This window comes from Oncorhynchus gorbuscha, linkage group LG02 (genome assembly GCF_021184085.1).
Source record: "Oncorhynchus gorbuscha isolate QuinsamMale2020 ecotype Even-year linkage group LG02, OgorEven_v1.0, whole genome shotgun sequence".
NCBI lineage: Eukaryota > Metazoa > Chordata > Actinopteri > Salmoniformes > Salmonidae > Oncorhynchus > Oncorhynchus gorbuscha.
Genome location: NC_060174.1, coordinates 73,199,498 through 73,221,231, shown reverse-complemented (window position 1 = coordinate 73,221,231; position 21,734 = coordinate 73,199,498). Strand labels below are relative to the sequence as shown.

The 21,734-nt window shown below is 42.0% G+C and overlaps 2 protein-coding genes across 2 annotated transcripts; one reads left to right on the top strand and one right to left on the bottom strand.

Annotated features, from left to right (window-relative positions):
* Positions 1-8,746: 8,746 nt before the first annotated feature.
* LOC123994338 (charged multivesicular body protein 1b) lies at positions 8,747-11,943 on the bottom strand. Its single transcript, XM_046296844.1, has 8 exons — positions 11,788-11,943; positions 10,896-10,993; positions 10,644-10,790; positions 10,357-10,425; positions 10,035-10,142; positions 9,802-9,845; positions 9,641-9,713; positions 8,747-9,401 (listed from the first exon to the last, which is right to left on the bottom strand). The coding sequence occupies exons 1-8, from the start codon at positions 11,801-11,803 to the stop codon at positions 9,357-9,359; spliced, it is 600 nt and encodes a 199-aa protein (XP_046152800.1). The 5' UTR covers positions 11,804-11,943; the 3' UTR covers positions 8,747-9,356.
* A 2,464-nt stretch (positions 11,944-14,407) lies between these two features.
* Positions 14,408-20,318, top strand: LOC123994332. Its single transcript, XM_046296830.1, has 2 exons — positions 14,408-14,603; positions 16,074-20,318. Exon 2 carries the CDS (start codon positions 16,100-16,102, stop codon positions 18,428-18,430), a length of 2,331 nt encoding a protein of 776 aa, XP_046152786.1. The 5' UTR covers positions 14,408-14,603; positions 16,074-16,099; the 3' UTR covers positions 18,431-20,318.
* Positions 20,319-21,734: the final 1,416 nt, after the last annotated feature.

Sequence of the window (21,734 nt, the reverse complement as noted above, 5' to 3'; positions counted from 1 at the left end):
GGAGCGTGCAAATGGCATGCTGACTGCAGGAATGTCCACCAGAGCTGTTATCAGATAATGAAATGCTTATTTCTCACATCGTTTTAGAGAATTTGGCAGTGCTTCCAACCGTCCCTCATGGTGGCTGGGGGGTTATGTTATGGGCAGGCATAAGCTACGGACAACTAACACAATTGCATTTTGTCGATGGCAATTAGAATGCACAGAGATACCTCGACGAAATAATGAGGCCCATTGGCGTGCCATTCATCCGCCGCTATCACCTCATGTTTCAGCATGATAATGCAAGGCCCCATGTCGCTATGATTTGTACACAATTCCTGGAAGCTGAAAATGTCCCAGTTCTTCCATGGCCTGCATATTCACTAGACAAGTCACCCATTGAGCATGTTTGGGACGCTCTGGTTCGATGTGTAAGACAGCGTGTTCCAGTTTCCCTCCAATATCCAGCAACTTTGCACATCAATTGAAGAGGAGTGAGACAACATACCACAGGTCGCAAGCAACAGCCTGATCAACTCTATGTGAAGGAGATGCCGCGCTGCATGAGGAAAATGGTGGTCACACCAGGTACTGGCTTGTTTTTTTCATCAAGGCCCCTACTCTTATTTTAAAGGTACAGTATCTGTGACCAACAGATGCATGTCTGTATTCCCAGTCATGTGAAATCCATAGATTAGGGCCCCATTTTTTTTCAATTGACTGATTTCTTATATGAACTGTAACTCAGTAAAATCTTATAAATTGTTGCATGTTGTGTTTATATTTATGTTGAGTATAGATATCAAGATTATTTGACAAGCAGGCCAGATATATCTGGGCTATGTGAAACATTTTAATGAAAGCATTTGCACCACCAGTGCAAGAGGGGATACCGGAGATATACAGTAAAGTACCACAGTCATATGTCAATGGTTACAATTGTTTTCACATCATTCATTTTTCCCATATGGGATTTTAGAAAGACTTAAATTAAGGGCTGTGTTTCGTATAGGCTTACCCTGTCATGATGTTTTGATAACCATGTAAATCTCGCTAGGGCAAGGTTACTTATCAATATATTTGCCTGTATTTACCCCCCCCCAAATGAAATGCTAATTAGCTGCTAATGTGCCTATCATAAAGAACTACAAATATCATTATCTGGACGAGACATCCGTATTGAGGCAAAGGTCAGAATCTCTGGATTAGCTATCTAATGTTAGATCAATTTTGTCATGAATAAATCAGCTACGTTTCTTTAAATTGACAATTCTGTGAACTGTCTTGTGCAAGATTTAATTAAATTGACACAATATCTATTAGCAAAGGTGTCAGCTAGAGCTGATGTGCAGGAGCTGACTGGGATTTCTAGTCTTGCATGATGTCTACTTTGATGCTAATTAGCATTTTCGAATCTGAGAGTAAATAGAACTGGATATATTGATAAAAGTCACCTTGTCCGAGAGATTTACATGGTTATCAAAACGTCACGTCAGGGTAAACCTACATGAAACACAGCCCTTATTTGAAGGGTTTCTAAAATCCTCTATGGGAAAAATGAATGGTGGAAAAACTATTGGAACCACTTTCCTATTTAACCGTTAGCGCAGCTCCCCTCTGACCGCTGTGCAGAAGAAATATCAGGCCACTCAGAGAAGCAGGAGATTGAACTTCACTCAACTTTCTAGAATTTTCCCCTTTAGTTAACATGATCAACATTTCCCTCTACTGGGGGAATTGTGCTTGAATCAACACAATATTAGCCACTTTCAATGTAACATACCGAAACAAAACAAACTATGCAAGACTTAGTATTTCAAAACTAACTATGCAAGAGATTTTCTTGCAGGCAGAGCACATTTGAGTAGGATTCTATTGCATTGACAGGCACGACACAGGCCCCGTATTCTACACAGACCACGATGCCATAACCAATCGAACTGCAGTAAGCCAATATATGGAAATAACCATTCACTTTGAACTGAACTGTGTTTACAGCATGAGTAGATGCGCTTGTTTTGAGATCAAATGGAGTGCTGCATGTAGGCAGCTGTGCACATTTGTTCATATTCTTTGCTAGTTAGTGAGTTATTACCCAAGTTATAGATCATATGTAGTCAGCAATAAGGGAGTGATTGCTACCTACAAGAGCACAGAACGTGTGCATTTCTATCCATCTTTGAAAAGCAAGAGCTTTTTTTACATCTTAAAGGGGCAGTGTTGTATTTTGAGACAGCTTATTCAAGACTAAGTAGACAATAGGCAGGAGGTAGAATAATTTGTCTGATTCTCTGTAATAATGCTATTGGAATAATAATTAATTAGATTTTGTAAAGTGGTTTCTTGCATCAAACAACACAACAAGGGCTTTTCAAGGGCTGAAGGGCAAGTGGATAAACAGGTTTAATGTCAAGCTTTGCATGTTTATTTCAAAAGTCTGTAGGCATACATTGATCAGCACACTTGTGCTGCTACTGTAGGCTGAATGATAGAACAGCTATTTCTCTTTTAAAATGTTATGTGATGCATTTTTGTCCATTGTTTTTGATGGCAGACAACTCAGGTAGGTATACATTATGATCAAATAGCCACAGTAGCCTACTTGGCCACTTAAAACTGTAACTTAAAGCAAGTACAGCCTCAGTGATCACAGTAAACACGCGCCAGAAGTTGCACAGAATTTTCACAACTTTCATGTTCATGCTCAGCAGACCTGAAATTTCCTCAGTGCCAAAACATGTTTTAGGGAACATTACTAACACGTATTGTATCAATTTAAACTTGCACTAGACAGTTCACAGAATTGTCCATTTAAAGAAATAAAGCCAATTTATGAAATACTACATTTAGCTGACATTGGATAGTTAATCCAGAGGTTCTTACCTTTGCCTCGATTAGGCAGTCTCATCCAGATCATCATGGCATTTGGTGTTCTTTATGATAGCCACATGTGCAGCTAATTAGCGTTCCATTTTTGGGGAGTAAACACAGGCAAATATATTGATAAATCCCCTTGTCCTAGAGAGATTTACGTGGTTATCAAAACATCAGGGTAAGCCTACATGAAGCAAATCAAATCAAATCAAATTTTATTTGTCACATACACATGGATAGCAGATGTTAATGCGAGTGTAGCGAAATGCTTGTGCTTCTAGTTCCGACAATGCAGTGATAACCAATAAGTAATCTAACTAACAATTCCAAAACTACTGTCTTATACACAGTGTAAGGGGATAAAGAATATGTACATAAGGATATATGAATGAGTGATGGTACAGAGCAGCATACAGTAGATGGTATCGAGTACAGTATATACATATGAGATGAGTATGTAGACAAAGTAAACAAAGTGGCATAGTTAAAGTGGCTAGTGATACATGTATTACATAAGGTTGCAGTCGATGATGTACAGTATATACGTATGCATATGAGATGAATAATGGAGGGTAAGTAACATATATACTTAAGGGGGCTGAATAATTTTGCACGCCCAAATTTTTGATTTGTTAAAAAAGTTTGAAATATCCAATAAATGTCTTTCCACTTCATGATTGTGTCCCACTTGTTGTTGATTCACAAAAAAATACATTTTTATATCTTTATGTTTGAAGCCTGAAATGTGAAGCCAAAAGGTCGCAAAGTTCAAGGGGGCCGAATACTTTCGCAAGGCACTGTAAGTGTTTCTAAAATCCCCTATGGGAAAAATGTATAATGGAAAAAAGATTGGAACCATTTCCTTGTTTGAACACTGGGTTTTATCAAATAAAATAAAATTGTATTTGTCACATACGCTGAAAAAACAGGTGTAGACCTTACAGCGAAATGCTTACTTACAAGCCCTTAACCAACAATGCAATTTTAAGAAAAAAATTAATGTTAAGAAAGTATTTACTAAATAAACTGAAGTATGCTGCTGCGGCAGGTAGCCTAGTGTTTAGAGCGTTGGGCCAGTAACCGAAAGGATGCTGGATTGAATCCCAGAGCAAACAAGGTAAAATTCTGTAATTCTGCCCCTGAACAAGGCAGGTAACCCATTGTTCCCCGGAAGGCCATCATTGTAAATAAGAATTTGTTCTTAACTGACTTGGCTACTTAAATAAAGGTAAAAAAGAAAAGCAAAAGGTAACAACAAAAAAACAAAAATAGAGAAGTAACAAATAATTAAAGAGCAACAATAATATAACAGTAAGGAGTCTAGCTGATTGTCCTCGCAGTGGCAGACCACGTGTAACAACACCTGCATCTGTACATCTGAACATCACACCAGCAGGACAGGTACAGGATGGCAACAACAACTGTCTGAGTTACATCAGGAATGCAAAATCGCTCCCTCTGTGAGAGGCTGGACTGGGTGCTTGTAGGCCTGTTGTACGCCAGGTCCTCACCAGACATCACCGGCAACAACGTCACCTATGGGCACAAACCCACCGTCGCTGGACCAGACAGGACTGGCAAAAAGTGCTCTTCACTGACGAGTCGTGATTTTGTCTCACCAGGGGTGATGGTCGGATTCACGTTTATCATCAAAGGAATGAGTGTTACACCGAGGCCTGTACTCTGGAGCGGGATCGATTTGGAGGTGAAGGGTCCGTCATGGTCTGGGGCGGTGTGTCACAGCATCATTGGACTGAGCTCGTTGTCATTGCAGGCAATCTCAATGCTGTGCGTTACAGGGAAGACATCCTCCTCCCTCATGTCCTACCCTTCCTGCAGGCTTATCCTGACATGACCCTCCAGCATGACAATGCTACCAGCCATACTGCTCGTTCTGTGCATAATTTCCTGTAAGACAGGAATGTCAGTGCTCTGCCATGGCCAGCGACAAGCCTGGATCTCAATCCTATTGAGTACATCTGGGACCTGTTGGATCGGAGGATGAGGGCTAGGGCCATTCCCCCCAGAAATGTCCTGGAACTTGCAGGTGCCTTGGTGGAAGAGTGGGGTAACATCTCACAGCAAAAACTGGCAAATCTGGTGCAGTCCATGAGGAGGAGACGCACTGCAGTACTTAATGCAGCTGGTGGCCACATCAGATATTGACTGTTACTTTTGAATTTGACCCCCCTTTGTTCAGGGACACATTATTCCATTTCTGTTAGTCACATGTCTGTGGAACTTGTTCAGTTTATGTCTCAGTTGTTGAATCTTGTTATGTTCATACAACTATTTACACATGTTAATTTTGCTGAAAATAAACGCAGTTGACAGTGAGAGGACGTTTCATTTTTAGCTGAGTTTGTGTACATGTTGGTAGAGTTTAAAGTGACTATGCATAGATAATAAACAGAGAAGCAGCAGTGTAAAAATGGGGGGGTTCCTTGCGGTCGGAGGCCAAGCAGTTGCCATACCAGGCGGTGATGCAACCAATCGATCCCCCAACCATGCTCTCGATGGTGCAGCGGTAGACATTTATGAGGATCTGAGGACCCATGCCAAATCTTTTCAGTTTCTTGAGGGGGAATAGGCATTGTTGTGCCCTCTTCGCGACTGTCTTGGTGTGTTTGGACCATGACAGTTCGTTGGTGATGTGGACACCAAGGAATTTGAAGCTCTCAACCCCCTCCACTACAACCCCTTTTCCTGTAGTCTACGATCATCTCCTTTGTCTTGATCACATTGAGGGAGAGGTTGTTATCCTGGCACCACACTGCCAGGACTCTGACCTCCTCCCTATAGGCTGTCTCAGCAAATGTAATGATGGTGTTGGAGTCGTGCTTGGCCATGCAGTCATGGGTGAACAGTAACTACAGGAGGGGACTGAGCACGCACCCCTGAGGGGCCCCCGTGTTGAGGATCAGCGTGGCAGATGTGTTCTTACCTACCCTTACCACCTGGAGGTGGCCCGTCAGGAAGTCCAGAATCCAGTTGCAGAGGGAGGTGTTTAGTCCCAGGGTTCTTAGCTTAGTGATGAGATTTTAGGGCACTATGGTGTTGAACAGTGAGCTGTAATCAATGAATAGCATTTTCACATACAGTGGAGCAAAAAAGTATTTAATCAGCCACCAATTGTGCAAGTTCTCCTACTTAAAAAGATGAGGCCTGTAATTTTCATCATAGGTACACTTCAACTATGACAGACAAAATGAGGAAAAATTGTAGGATTTTTAATGAATTTATTAGCAAATTATGGTGGAAAATAAGTATTTGGTCACCTACAAACAAGCAAGATGTCTGGCTCTCACAGACCTGTAACTTCTTCTTTAAGAGGCTCCTCTGTCCTCCACTCGTTACCTGTATTAATGGCACCTGTTTGAACTTATTATCAGTATAAAAGACACCTGTCCACAACCTCAAACAGTCACACTCCAAACTCCACTATGGCCGAGACCGAAGAGCTTTTTTGCCCCACTATATATAGGATGAGCCATGACTAGAATACAGTATATACATATGAAGTGGGTAAAAATGTAAACATTATTAAAAGTGACCAGTGTTCAATGACTATATAAATAGGGCAAAGCAGTCTAAGGAGCAGGGTTGAGTACCGGGAGGTAGCTGGCTAGTAACAGCGAATAAGGTTCCGGACAGTGTACTGTTTACATTGTCATATAAACGTACATAGGACACTGTATATAGCATTTTAACATAAAAAAAAAAAGATTAGCTGCAAAGGCTGGACAAATATTAGCTTTGAATAATATACTGCAACCCTTATCAAAATGTATTTAAAGATTCCAAATAAAAACATAGCTAGGTTGTTATAACATTAACTTAAAGCATGTTTTAACTGTTTTTTGCACTGCATGGATCATGGTGTGCTTAACTTGTTGCAGTTGAGTAGTCAGCAGAGGCTACTGCTCAAATGTTGCTGTAATAGGCCTACATGTTTCTCCTTCGCAATGGTGTTTTGTTGTAGGTTTCTTCTTTTGGTTGTTCATTGTCAAGCTTTAGAAACCTAGGACTGTGGCATGTCTGTGCACTTTCACTCCACGGCGAGTGAAAGCCACATTGAATTCAGGCTGAATTCAGGCTGTAATTACATAAGGTAGATGACAATTTACGACTCCTTAATACTCGCGTGTTCCCTAGTGTCATTTAGTAGTAATTTATGCTAGCGTGTGTCCTTTAGTAGTCATTTATACGAGAGTGTGTCCTTCAGTAGTAATTTATACTAGCGTGTGAATCCTTTATTCACACGGAAATTAAACTTAGCAATGACATTTAGCTGGTAGAAGATTCGGTCAGTCTCATTAGTAATGATATGAATGGCACACTGGCTGGCTCATGTTTGTGGGTCTGGCAGGAGGGGCATGTGTGGCAACATGCTGCCATTTGGCACACAGACAGTTGGCAGTGCTTGCTGCCTGATAGAAATGTGTCCTTGTGTTTGACACATGTGACTTAACAACCTCAGAGCAGGCTCAACTTGCTCAGTTCACTTTCCCCAGACTGTCAGAGTTCCCAGTTGTCTTGACTCTTGAAGGCACTGAAGTCTGAGATTTCCCAGTTGTTTTAAGTGTAATGTGTCAAGAAACCTGCCCGTTTTCCTCAAAAGTATGCAATGTCACGATTACAAATCTTTACCATATTTCAGAGAACAAGTGAATTATATCACAGCTCTGTATTTTTGTTGTACTTCTTGTTGACGAATGTCCCAATCACCCAGAATGCACCACGCGGTCCATTGACGTTGCATGGACAACGTACACAATGAGCGTTAATTTGCGTTTCCCACACTGCGGTATAATTAATTAAGCAATAAGGCAGGAGGTGTTGTGATATACGACCAATAAGAACAGCTTATTCTTAATAATAATAAGAAGATCTGTTCTTAAGCCGAACGCAATGCAGAGTGCCTGGATGCAGCCCTTAGCCGTGGTATATTGGCCATATACCACAAATCCCCAAGGTGCCTTGTTGCTATTATAAACAGGTTACCAACGTAATTAGAGCAGTAAAAAAAAATGTTTGTCATACACATGATATAGTCTGATATACCATGGCGGTCAGCCAATCAGCATTCAACCCCTTGGGCCTTATTCCTTAATTATACAACCGACGGGTCATCTGATGCTTTATCACCTGAAAGGACTGGTCGAGGCTCGTACTGTTGCTGTAACAGTTTGCAAACATCGCGAGACTTCCGGGAATGCTTGCAAAGCAGGCTGAGGTTTGAGAAGTCAATGACAGAAGTAACCAATTATTTTTTAGTTGGCACAACCTAGATTCGCGCCAATGTCTTAAGTAGTTGAACATGTTATTACGCCAACCTTGTGAAAGTGACAAACTGACACGTTTTTATTTCATCAAAAACAAAGGAGTGTCTTTGTTTTGACGGCCTGCACATGTACAGTTCGGCTTCAGACGCTCGTTAGACCCGATGACGTTAATGCACATGTACTTAGCTAGCCAACGTCACCTACAAGCGTGATCTGGGATTTTTTTTGGGAGAAGCAGTTTATGCCTATCTTTATACTGTACCGTTTTGCTACATCTTCTTCAACATATTTCACATGACTACCAGCGGGGAGGGGCCACTTCACGTGGCCCAAGAATGGATGCAATAAAGAGGTCAATAGAATTCAACCCAAGCAATGGAAACGCGTGGGTGAAAGATGCCATGGGGGGGGGAGGAGTGGGTGTGTTCCAGTCAGTTCCAGTGTCAAATCTAGGGGATGGTTTTTGTAATGTATGTAAATGTATGCAATGTTGACATGCATTCAATACTTTCATCTTTAAACCCTATTATTTTCAACATTGGTTGCATACACACATAGGGTGAGACACATGGAAATGAGACTGAAAAAGATAATGGTACAAGAGGTTAAAAGTGTTATAAAATTGTATTATCTAATAACCTAATCAAGGTGAACAAAAACATGACATCCAAAGACTCAGAGTTATCAATCAAATGTAAGAATCAACCAACCAAACTCTCCTTAAAACAATGCCGTTCTGATACAGGATATGAGATTTTTTAAACATAATATTTCACGTGAATAAATTGTATGAGAAAATGTCTTAAAAGGAGGGACACCAGAAAGAAACAAATATAACATTGCAGTTTCCTCTTAAGACAAGAGGCCTGCCAAACTACTACACACAAAAAATGGACGTACAAAAAGCATCAGTCGCAGACGAAACCATCCCAGTTATAATATATATTATTTCAAAGAATGAATTCATTTTCCATAACCAGTAAGTCTTTGCTTTAGTGTTCGTAGGCGGGTGACTAATATTCCTGTAACTTGATACTCTCTATATACAACAGTAAATTAAGAACACCAATAAGGACCCAAGGGCAAGCCTCTCAAACAGGATACAGTAGGATCATCAAAGAGAAAAACTAAAGGAGTGAGACGAAGACATTATGAAAAGAACAGAGCAGGTCTTGTAACCTGAAGCTCTGCACTTGAGGTCTCTGAGTTCTTCCTTTACATTTGGTCTCGGAGTTTGGCAAGCCTTGAAGACAGCTCATCCTGAGAACAAAAGATAACAGGCAATGTTGCAGATCTCTAAAAACTTAACATTTTCATTCTTGTGTGAAAAGGGGCTAACACCATTTTTTTGCAAGCCTGAGACACAGCTACTATAATCATATCAGCATTGTTATCATTGCTCTATTATCCCAATCATTTATTTGAAAAATCGTGTTAAGTAGACAATTGAAAGTGTGGTAGGGTTTATAATAGCTCTTGTTCGGGGCCTGTTCCTGTACCTGCTCTGCTGACGCTACACTGGTGCCCACTGATCCAGTCTGTCCCTGTGGGAGTTCCATGTTCAGGTCCAACCTACACACAAATTGATGTGCATTAATTTTCTCACTTTTAAAGACATTTTGTTTTTCAACAATAGAACCACAAAATAAGGAATTCTTACCCTGCTTCATCAGCCAATTCGTGCATCAGTGAATCCACTTGATTCTGAAACACACATCGCTGACTGTTAGTCTCCATTGATTGTGAACAGAGCAGAATAAACTAATCTCAATAAATGTATCTTGTCATGATCTGCACTTGTATGCATTTACTGTTAGACTTGAAGATCAAAGGCCACAGATCTGGTCAAAGACCAAAGGTCTTTCTAGCAGGAGCCCAGAAAATAATCATTACCTGTGGGGTGGTTAGTGTGGTTGTGCTACTCATGGTGTCCTCCATTTGAGCGGTCTGTACATCTAACGTCTCAAATTGATGCTCAAACTTGTCCATGAGCCCAGAGATCTAGAGAGATGAGACATTCATTAACAAATTTCCCTCTCAGATGGTGAAGAATATAACATGTATACCGTCATAAGTGTGACAACTATCAAATTGATGTATTTGACTAGGAGCAAGCTCGCTCTCACACACACACACACACACACACACACACACACACACACACACACACACACACACACACACACACACACACACACACACACACACACACTACCTTCTCCAGGTTCATACTCTTCAGTGTGGCATCCATGCCTTTCACCACTCCAGCCATAGATTTAGTGACCTGTAGAATGAACGAACATTACTAAAATAGAAAGGTACCTTGCTGTGTGGTTGGAATCAGCAATCGTTGCAGTAGTAACCTAGCACTCTTTTACAGATATTGCACCAAATTTTCCATCCAAAGTAAAAGTGGGCCAATCTTAAGCAGAATCAATGTCTCAAACCAAGAATGTCGTTGTATGAAGTCTTGTAGGACGTAGGTATGTAAAACAACTGCACCTTGTTCATTGTGACTGCTGTTTGGACCCTGGCGGCCACTGCATCAATCCTTGCACTCATCCTTAGGAAGTTGACCGACTGGTTCTTCTGTCTGATGGCGTTTTCCGCATGGATCCGTGCCACTTCCACATTTCCTTTTTGGATAGCCTACGGTGAGGATAAAGGTTCAGTCACTACATTCTCAGTTGAGAATGTTCAGAGCTATGATGAGGTGATTGGAGGGTTGATTAATGAGGTAAAAGGCCAACTTACTTTTTTGACTTTGGCCTTCTCTGCCTTTTCCTCTTTGTCACATTTCTTAGAGCTTCGTTGCAGTTCTTTGGCTGCAAACTTGAGATTAAAGAGATGCTCTGGGATGGGAAGTTAAAGGGCCAATCAGCAGTTAGAAAATAACAAAAGCCACTCCGCCACCGTTTTGGTAAAAAGCTGAGGGATGGTCTTGGAGAAATGTAACCACTAATATGTATAGACATAGCTATGGATGCTAGGACTGACCATCCATATCAAAATGATTGTTTTAACCATGTTTTGAGGCTTTACCGTGTTTGTTTACAAATATATTTTGGGTTATTATGGGGTAGGAAAGTTGAACTCAGCTTATGAGGCATTTATGTTATATTCTTCAATAATCAATGGGTACATATTTGTAAGTCCACAAATGTATGTAGCGACTGCTGACTGCGTATTTTAATACGGTTTCAAAAATGCCATAGCTACATAACTTAAGCTTCCAGTATGTGTTCCCCTTATTGGCACTCTTTACAAACCTTAATCGATGGTGTGCTCCCACCACAGAACTAAAATACCTGTGATGTAATCATGTGAATAAAATTGAAATGCCAGCCATGCTACCAGGCAATGGGTGTCTTCAGACGAAAGTAAACTTGTTTACTAAACGTGTTGTACTGACTGTTATGCCCATGGCAGATACACAATACCAATAACAGCAAACAAGCGTTTATCTTTGTCACCAAGTCATCCAAGTATAGACTATAAGCATAAATACGAATCGAAACCTGATATGGCTTTTGAAATTCATATTCAGACGAGTCACGGACTAAAACAACAGGCCTTTAACTTTGTCTAAATTTCCTGGTGGTAATTTAATGCAGCTAGTAGCTAACAAACATTTCCGAAAGGATACTCTCCATATTCGACATGCTGGTAGGCTCCTTGATAGTCCGAGAATGAATGTATTTTTATTATTTTTCTTCTCGATTTAGACGTAATGCAAAAGCTTTTCTTCTTCAAATATTCCTCTCCTTAATACTTCCGGCTACACTACCCAAATATAAATACGTCACGGTCACATGTTCAAGAGTGCGTTCTATGCGTTCCAATTGACGTCACTAACAACCTTATTTTTGTCAGTGGATGACTGAATGGACGTGTAAAGTTCTGACATTGAATACTAAGATGGATTGTTACATTTTCTACAATGTATTATGTGTACAGTTTATATAGGAATATCCCTCCCTCCATCCCTTATCTCTGGTGGTATGTCAGTGCAGAGACAATCCAATCAGGTTGGGGGCTGGGGGTTCTCGTCAGACAGGCGGTGGCGTAACTGAGGTGTGGGCGGTGAGCGAACTTGATTGATGTTAAGGTTTGCGTCTCTGGATCACGGCAGTGAGCGAGAGGATGACTCACCCTCTGTCTGATATGATATTCACCATCTTTGCAGCAGCTCAGCCAGTGCATACCTCCCAAGCTCCTCCTGCAGTGCTCTGTAAAGGTCTGCTCAATCACCCCTAAATGATACTTAATGCTGCTTTCAAAACAACTGGGAACTCGGAAATCTCAGACTTCAGTGCGTTCAAGACAACTGGGAACTTGAGGAGAAAATGATCTCTGAATGGGAAAAATAGTTTTGAATTGTCAACCAACTCAGAATTCCAAGTTGGGAACTCGGGCATCTTTCTAGCGTTCCGACTTTCCGACCTGAAGATCACAAAGGTCATGATTTGACCTAGAACAGGCACAAACCCTCTCATAACACTATCCTAGACTCCTACAATAATTTTCTAATTGTCATCTGAGTGGAGTTGTAGCCTACTTGCACATCGTTTCAGCCCTTCACATTAGCCTTTAGAGCACATCTATTTACAAATGTTGAAAACATTGCAAACATAATTATTCTTTGTGGTGTGGATAGGGCTACCTACACAGTTTACATTTCTTTGAATCTGTGTATCTGTCTAATATAAATGTCACACCAGTGCATCACTAATCACTTGACAGACAGACAAGATAGATAGATAGATACACCAGATCACCAAAAGTATGTGGACACCTGCTCCTCGAACATCTCATTCCAAAATCATGAACATGAATATGGAGTTAGTACCCTCTTTGCTGCTATAACAGCCTCTGCTCTTATGGCTTAAGGCTTTCCACTAGATGTTGGAACATTGCTGTGGGGACTTGCTTCCATTCAGCCACAAGAAAATTAGTGAGGTCAGGCAGGCACTGATGTTGGGCAATTAGGCGTGGTTTGCAGTCGGCGTTCCAATTCATCCCAAAGGTGTTCGGTGTTCGATGGAGTTGAAGTCAGGGCTCTGTGCAGGCCAGTCAAGTTCTTCCACACCGATCTCAACAAACAATTTCGGTATGGACCTCGCTTTGTAAACGGTGGCATTGTCATGCTGAAACAGGAAAGGAACTTCCCCAAACTGTTGTTCTTGTCATTGTACGCTGTAGCGTTAAAATGTCCCATCACTAGAACTAAGGGGCCTAGACTGAACCATGAAAAATAGCCCCAGACCATTATTCCTCCACCAAACTTTACAACTGGCACTATGCATTTGGGCAGGTAGCGCTTTCTCCTGGCTTCCACCAAACCCAGATTCGTCTGTCGGACTGTCAGATGGTGACCCGTGATTCATCACTCCAGAGAACCCATTTCCACTGCTCCAGAGTCCAGTAAGGACAAGCTTTACACCCCTCAAGCCGGGCGCTGTGTAACAGTATAACTTTAGACCGTCCCCTCGCGCGAACCAGGGACCCTCTGCACACATCAACAACAGTTACCCACGAAGCATCGTTACCCATCGCTCCACAAAAGCCGCGGCCCTTGCGGAGCAAGGGGAACCACTACTTCAAGGTCTCAGAGCAAGTGAGGTCACCGATTGAAACGCTATTTATCGCGTACCACCGCTAACTAGCTAGCCGTTTCACATCCGTTACATGTGCAGCTGCTCAGCCATGGAAACCCATTTCATGAAACTCCCAATGAACAGTTATTGTGCTGACATTGCTTCCAGAGCCAGTTTGGAACTCAGTAGTGAGTGTTGCATCCGGGGACATATCATTTTTACACGCTACATGCTTCAGCACTGTTTGTTGCTCCTAGAAACATCCACTTCACAATAACAGGCACTTACATTGACCGGGGCTGCTCTAGCAGGACAGAAATTTGACAAACTGACTTGTTGGAAAGGTGGCATTCTATGACGGTACCACATTGAAAGTCACTCACTGAGCTCTTCAGTAAGGCCATTCCACTGCCAATGTTTGTCTATGGAGATTGCATGGCTGTGTGCTCGATTTTACATACCTGTCAGCAAAGTGTGGCTGAAATAGCCAAATCCACTCATTTGAAGCGTGTCCACATACTTTTGTATACATTGTGTAGATATCTGATAGATAGATAATCCCATAATGAACAAACAGAGCTTCGTGAGTTACCTTAAAGTCGTGACGCCAGATTGCCATGGAAACTAGACTACGCTCGCAGCTGAGAGAAAACAGTGCGCTGTAGAACTTCAGTTTGTTTCCTTAAGCGCCACTGTCGTGTTGGGTTGGACAGCGATCAAGAACGAACCTACATCTTCTAAAGATAATAGCGCATTGTGCACGGTGTCTACGGGTGGGAGATCCCAATTTAACCTGTTGGATATCACTTATTGTTGTTTTGCTTACTATACTTTGGCTAAGTTCTACCCTTTCCTCAGCAGTCAGGTGAGTAGGCTAAAGTATATTATTTAATTGTATGATCATTGTCATGCTACATTTGATACAGGAATCATTTCGAAATGCATAAGGTTTGTGCTTTATTATTTCTTTATGTCAATATCAATCAAATGCACATTTGGTAGGCTAATGAAATGCATTGCTCACGGATTGATTAAACAATAGCAAACAGAGTGTTGGCCAGTGTGTAAATTATACCTTACAATATTGCATCAGATGAAGACGTGGAAGAATAGGTGTAGGCTAAACTCAACATGTTTAATTTAAAAAAAAATTAAATAGGCAATTTGATTAGTTTCTGTTCAATAAAATATGTGTTGTTAATAATTTTTATATAGCCTACGTGGTCTGTGAGTGTTTGCTAGACTAATAACGGGTTTGTAAATATTATTTTGGTAAATTGCATAGACTGTGCACATGCATTATCATTTCGATGAGTATAGGCAACAAATGACTGTAAAATAAGATAAAAACTCAAGAGAACTGATTGATAGGCTAGCCTACACCATTTTTTACTAGATCGAATCTGATTATCAAGAACAACACTACCGGCTTTAGCCTTTATACAATATTTGTATAGCAAATGTCTCAAATATACAACAACGAGAAATTGTGAATATGTGAGAAGTGGCGATTGTTTTTTTTACACGCATGCAGAAAATCTAAGAGAAGACGCAGCGAGAGGTGCTTTATTCAGTGACTGTATGACTCATACGGTCTTATCTAAAGAGTGGGAGCAGGCGGGCGGGCGAGATGGGGTTGCACATGAGACCAAAATTCTGCAGCATGCGACTATTATTCTAGTACATGATGGATGCCATAAGAACTGTCCGTGCAAACTTTTGGAACATGAGGGAAAGTAGACTATACATACCCCAAGTGTTGACCTCCCACCACTGTTCAAGTTAAATCTGTAAAAGTAAGCTAACCTGATTTGTGGGATATCTTCTTAAAATGTTTACATAGCCTTATTGATTTGTTTATACACAAGAGTATTATTCAATGAGTTCATTTATCAATTACTAAGTTGACAATAAAACCATTATAACCTCAAACAAGGTCAAGGTATGCTCAGTCATATTACTTATCCTCTAAGATAAAGTTCCAAGCTGGTCACCTTCCTGTTGATTTTTTTATTTGACATCTTCCACCCCCCTGTGTGCATGTGTTGTGTGTATCTTTGTGTGTGTACTGCTCTTATGCTTAGTAGTAACAACACATATTTTTTAGTTTTTAATTGTGCAATCTGCGCCTTTGGTGTCTCTTGTGTTTCAGACACCCCTGAACTCAATGTGAATGAATGATACTATGAATTACTTAGTGTTTCTTCCCTTGTCATAAAACACAGAATGTTTCCCATTGAACACACATTTTGTTGCATGAAATTACCCAGCTGACTGTACGACTGAATTACCCAGCTTCTTCCAAATACAAATACAATATTGTCTCCTTTTGCAGTTAAACCCAAGATAATTGATCTCCAAATGGATAGAAGATTCCACAACTTGACTCTTGAGCAAGTCCAGACTCTGGACCAGGTGTTGACAGAGGTGATCCCCATCCACGGCAGAGGGAACTTCCCCACCCTGGAGGTGAGACCCAAGGACATCATCCATGTAGTAAAGGACCGGCTGTTGGAGAGGGAGATCAGGGTTAGGGACATCCGCCTCAATGGCTCCACCGCCAGCCATGTGATGGTCAGGGACAATGGCACGGGCTACAGAGATCTGGACATCATCTTTGGAGTGGAGCTGCCCAGACAGGAGGACTTCCAGGTCATCAAGGAGGTGGTGCTGGGCAGCCTACGTGACCTCCTTCCCCGTGGGGTTAACAGACGCAAGATCACCTGCCTCACCATGAAGGAGGCCTATGTGCAGAAGATGGTCAAGGTCTTCAATGAGCACGACCGCTGGAGCCTTATCTCACTGTCCAATAACAGGGGTAAAACAGTGGGGCTCAGGTTTGTAAGTTCCCTGCGACGCCAGTTTGAGTTCAGTGTGGACTCCTTCCAGATTATATTGGACCGTATGCTGGAGTCATACTGGGAGACTGAGAGGAGGCAAGAAATTCAGTGTGAGGGATTGGAGTCACACAATGGCATTGTGTTACATCCAGATAGAGGGGCAGAGAAAGCCATAATGGTACCCCAGTATTCTTCCACCTCTGAGAATCTAAAAGAGGATAAAGACAAAGATCCAATGATGACTCGTTTCGCTGACAGTCCGTGCCACATTGAACAGGTTGTTGTTCAAGAGGAAGAATCATCGCATCCAATGAATGTGCATGCAACTGGAAAACAAGAGCCACTGGAAGTGTTAGAGATAGAGAGAGCAGAGCTAGACCTGGGGACTCTGGAGAATGAGGAAGAGGTAGAAGCGGAGGGGGTGGTAAAGGTTGATACAGTACTTGAGATAAGAGTAGAGGAAAAAATGCCATTTGTTCAGAATACAGATTATCCCTCACTTATATCCTCCTCCAAAATATTGACAGACGTGATGGAACCTCTGGTGTCAAATATATCTGTAAACCCTCAAAGTAACATAGAGGAGTCACTGATCTCTGAGTCAAAAGACATCAAGCAATCCCCAGTGTTGCTCACAGAGAACTCAGTGCAAGAGCAACTTCAAGTGATGCCTCAATCCACATCCCAAGCCTGCACTGCTGTCACACAAAACGTACATCTTGAACATTTATTCCCTCCGCCAGCCAAGAAAACCTGTAACACATCCCAGGGAATTGTCCCTGACTATTGCCCCTCACCTAAACCACCAAGGAAGATGTCACGGAAGATGAGCAGCATCTCATCACACCCTGAAAAATGGTCTTTGTTAAAAGATTTGTCAGATCTGACAACACAGCTGTTTGAGCCTATAGAAATACTTCCAACACCTCAACCAAATCACTCTTTATTAGACACTGATCAAGGCCATTATTCATCCTCCTCAGGGTCCAGACAGAGGAACTCAGAGGGCACTAAAACATTCACAGACCACCTTACTCCAGCCGTTTCATCCCAGGATAAAAACATCTCACCCTGTACCGTAGAACAAATAGTCAGGGTGAAATATTCAAAAAAGCCTCCAGACTTAGAAGCTTCTGAGGAATCATTGTCCCTTCAAACAACAGGGAACCAAGTCCCAGAGACTGAACCTGCTGCTACTCAGGAACTAGCGCCACCAGAGACAACCACGGTCTGTCCACGGGCAGGGGCAAGTTCGGCCCCAAGGGACAAGGCCAGCATCACTGTGGTAGCAGAGTGCATGTACGGGGACTTTGAGCAAGCCATGGATCATCTGCGTTTCCGACTGATTGCCACCCATAACCCAGAGGAGATCAGAGGAGGTGGGCTTCTGAAGTATAGTGACCTGCTGGTGAGGAACTTCAGGCCAGCCAGCGAGACAGAGATCAAGTCCCTAGAGCGCTACATGTGCTCCCGCTTCTTTATTGACTTTCCTGACGTTAGCGAGCAGCAGCGCAAGATCGAGGCCTACCTGCGCTGCCACTTTGTTGGCGACGAGGAGACTAGCAAGTATGACTATCTGATGACCTTGCGTCGGGTGATAGATGAGAGTACAGTGTGTCTGATGGGACATGAGAGGAGACAGACACTCAATATGATCACTGTCCTGGCCCTGAGGGTACTGGGGGAACAGAACGCCATCCCCAACACTGCCAACGTCACCTGCTTCTACCAGCCTGCGCCATACATGGCTGACCCCATATTCAGCAGCTACTACATTCCCCAGGCAGCACAGCCACCTCTGCTTTACCACCCCTACCCTTTACATGTCCACATGCAGACCGGCCTGGTGTAGCCCCAGCATGTGAGTGGGGGAGAGCATGCGGGCTGCATTCTATATGGTTCTACTCTGTAACCAGAGGCACAAAATTGATTTTAAAAAGAAGAGGCATGAGCGCAATTTGTTCAATGTTTTGAAAAGACGCTGCCTATGACGTGAGACAGCGGACACAAAATGGGGAGAGTTGGAGCTTTATCTTTGGATAAAGGCCACCACGTCACTCTTTTCAAATGAAAAATGTTTTGATTGGGAGAGAGAATAGCTGATTACTCACTGAGAGCAAGCTGCAAGGGAAAATGTCACAGAGGGAAATTACAGTTTACGTGGCTGTTTCAGCTGCAGCAGCAGGCTAGGCTTTGTCTTTGTTACCTTCCTGTGACGCGGGGATCCTGTACTGTCAATTAATAACAAAGTTGTTCAAACATGACAGAAATACTGTATGAAAAGTTGACTGAACGTTTATCATATACTATAGTGAGGTAGAGGACGGGCAAGTATGCTGCAGTGGATGAAGGTATAAACACTTCAAAATAATTAGACATACCATAGTTGATTTAGACAAAAATCACAAGACATTATGTTGAAATTAGACAGTATCTGATCAAGCCAAAAAACTGCACTGTGTTTTAGAGAACCTGATGAGTTGTTCTTCACGAATGTAAGTGAATGAGCTTTCTTGAAGTGATCACACTTGTGTTTAAAGGTAGACTCAGCAAAATGACGTTGCCACGAGCAACACCACAGGGACAGCAGGTAGCCTAGTGGTTAGAGCGTTGGGCCAGTAACTGAAAGGTTGCTGGATCGATTCCCTGAGTTGACAAGTCTGTCGTTCTGCCCCTGAATAAGGCAGTTAACCCAACTGACTTGCCTATTTAAATAAAAGGTTCAATTTAAAACATTGTCCCCAAAAAATATTGAGATGCAAGACCAGTCACACACAGTATCTGCACAGGTTCGCTTTAAGATGTACACAGCATTGTAGCCAGGGCACTGAAAAACCAGAGAAGAAGTTGAGCCTCGCGCTTTAACACGCTTAGTTCTTGCGGGAAATTGACCCACTATGCTGTCATATCGCTGAATCTACCTTTAATATTGTATTGTAACGTCACAAATCTTGATATGACATCATCAGCTGTGCTTAGGTCTTGGGAAAATGTGGCGTAGAGTACATATTGATTTGTTTTCTGGGTGTTAATGTCTGACTGCATCCTTGGTAAATGTTACTAGTGTCTAATGAGTGACTACATTAATTTATCAGGGCGAAATCAGGGTTGTTAAGATAAGACACATTCCAAAGTGTTTTAAACTATCACCCCTCAGTTTCGTTATGTGGTAGTATTTAGGAAGTAAGATTTAGAGATCTAAGTTGTAACTGTGAGACAGAATGACACTCACACCAAACATAGATTCACTGTTACTTATTTCTGTGTGCCATTTCATTGTAAAAGACACCCAAGAGGTCATATGTAAAAATAAAAAAAAACATACAAAATGTATTTTCAGCACAGGCGTGGCAGTAGGTGAGTTACCCTAACAGGCAATTGAATCTGAAGCACAATGTAAACGTACGCAACCTTGTTGTTAATTAGTGAACTATAGATGTATCGGATGTATGTGTGATTCACCAATTCAATATAGATGAAAGTCTAATGTAAATGTAACTGTGCAGTAATCTGGTACTTCTCATAAACCATAGCGTTGATTGTAAATTGTAATACAGTAATCTATGTTGGGATTCTTTAGGTATAATCATTTTGTCTCATTATCGGAACTTTATCTGGAGCTACTGTCATGTATCGGTAGAGAAACATCATGCATTTTCATGATCTCTGTATCCCCATTCATATTCAAATATTTGCTCAATTTGTATGGTCATTTTGATAATAAACCTCATACATTTAAACATCCTCAGATTACTTGCATACAGCCTCTAGACAGTGATGCTGATTGCACTGGAGTGAAAAGTATTTGGTTGATGCTGAATGTAATTATCATGGCTTTCTGACAGGAGGTGACTTCAGCATTCCAAAGGAAGTAACACACTTATAAAACTGTAAAAAATACATTTTTTTTTAAAATCAGCCCAAATTGATACATTTGCCTGTTTCCATCCAGAGACCCTCAACATCACTGCAGTCTTTCTGGGCGTGCTGAAGCGCCATGCGTCAGAGGAGTGTTAAGTATTGTTGCTAGCTGAGTGTCTGACTCATCTCTCCAGTCTTCAGTGCATTATCTAGTGGAGGTACCTCCATCACAAGGCTAACTGGCTGAAAACCAACCAACCATACCACCAGACTTGTCCACTCTCCTCCTAGCTTCCATACCCTATCCAACACATAGGCTGCTACTCCTCCTCCTCCTCACTCTCTCTGAGAGAGCAGGTAACTGTGGGACAGTGGTGTGGGGTAGTCAGGGGCAGAGGCGGGGTGGGACTGACATCACTGCAGAGATATGGCCCATGGTGCATCTTTATGACTCATCATCATGGCTCTTTGAGGGGGCAGCCAGAGATGACTCACCAAGCCAGGGATGGGTTTTAAACAGCCAGACAAGAGTGGCTATTGTGGAATACACAGGGCCTGGTGAAGAGTGGCAGCTCAGCTTGTGCCAAGTGTGTTGACTGGCAGGATGTGAAAATCCTGCCGTGATGATTCAAACAATACCACGTCAACAGCATGGGGTCTGGGAAAACAAATGAGGAACAGGAGAAAATGGCTGGAACACAGAGGAAGTGTGAATTCACAGTACCATTTTGCCATGAGTAGTGGGGAGAACAAGTATTTGATACACTGCAGGTTTTCCTACTTACAAAGCATGTAGAGGTCTGTCATTTTTTATCATAGGTACACTTCAACTGTGAGAGACGGAATCTAAAACAAACATTTTAAAAAATCAGTCTGATTTGTAATTAATTAATTGCATTTTATTGCATGACATAAGTATTTGATCACCTACCAACCAGTAAGAATTCTGGCTCTCACAGACCTGTTTGTTTTTCCTTTAAGAAGTCCTCCTGTTCTCCACTCATTACCTGTATAAAAGACACCAGTCCACACACTCAATCAAACATACTCCAACTTCTCCACAATGGCCAAGACCAGAGAGCTGTGTAAGGACATCAGGGAAAAAAATTGTAGACCTGTACAAGGCTGGGTTGGGCTACAGGTCAATAGGCAAGCAGCTTGGTGAGAAGGCAACAACTGTTGGCGCAATTATTATAAAAAGTCTAAGATGACGGTCAAATCACCCTCGGTCTGGGGCTCCATGCAAGATCTCACCTTGTGGGGCATCAATGATCATGAGGAAGGTGAGGGATCAG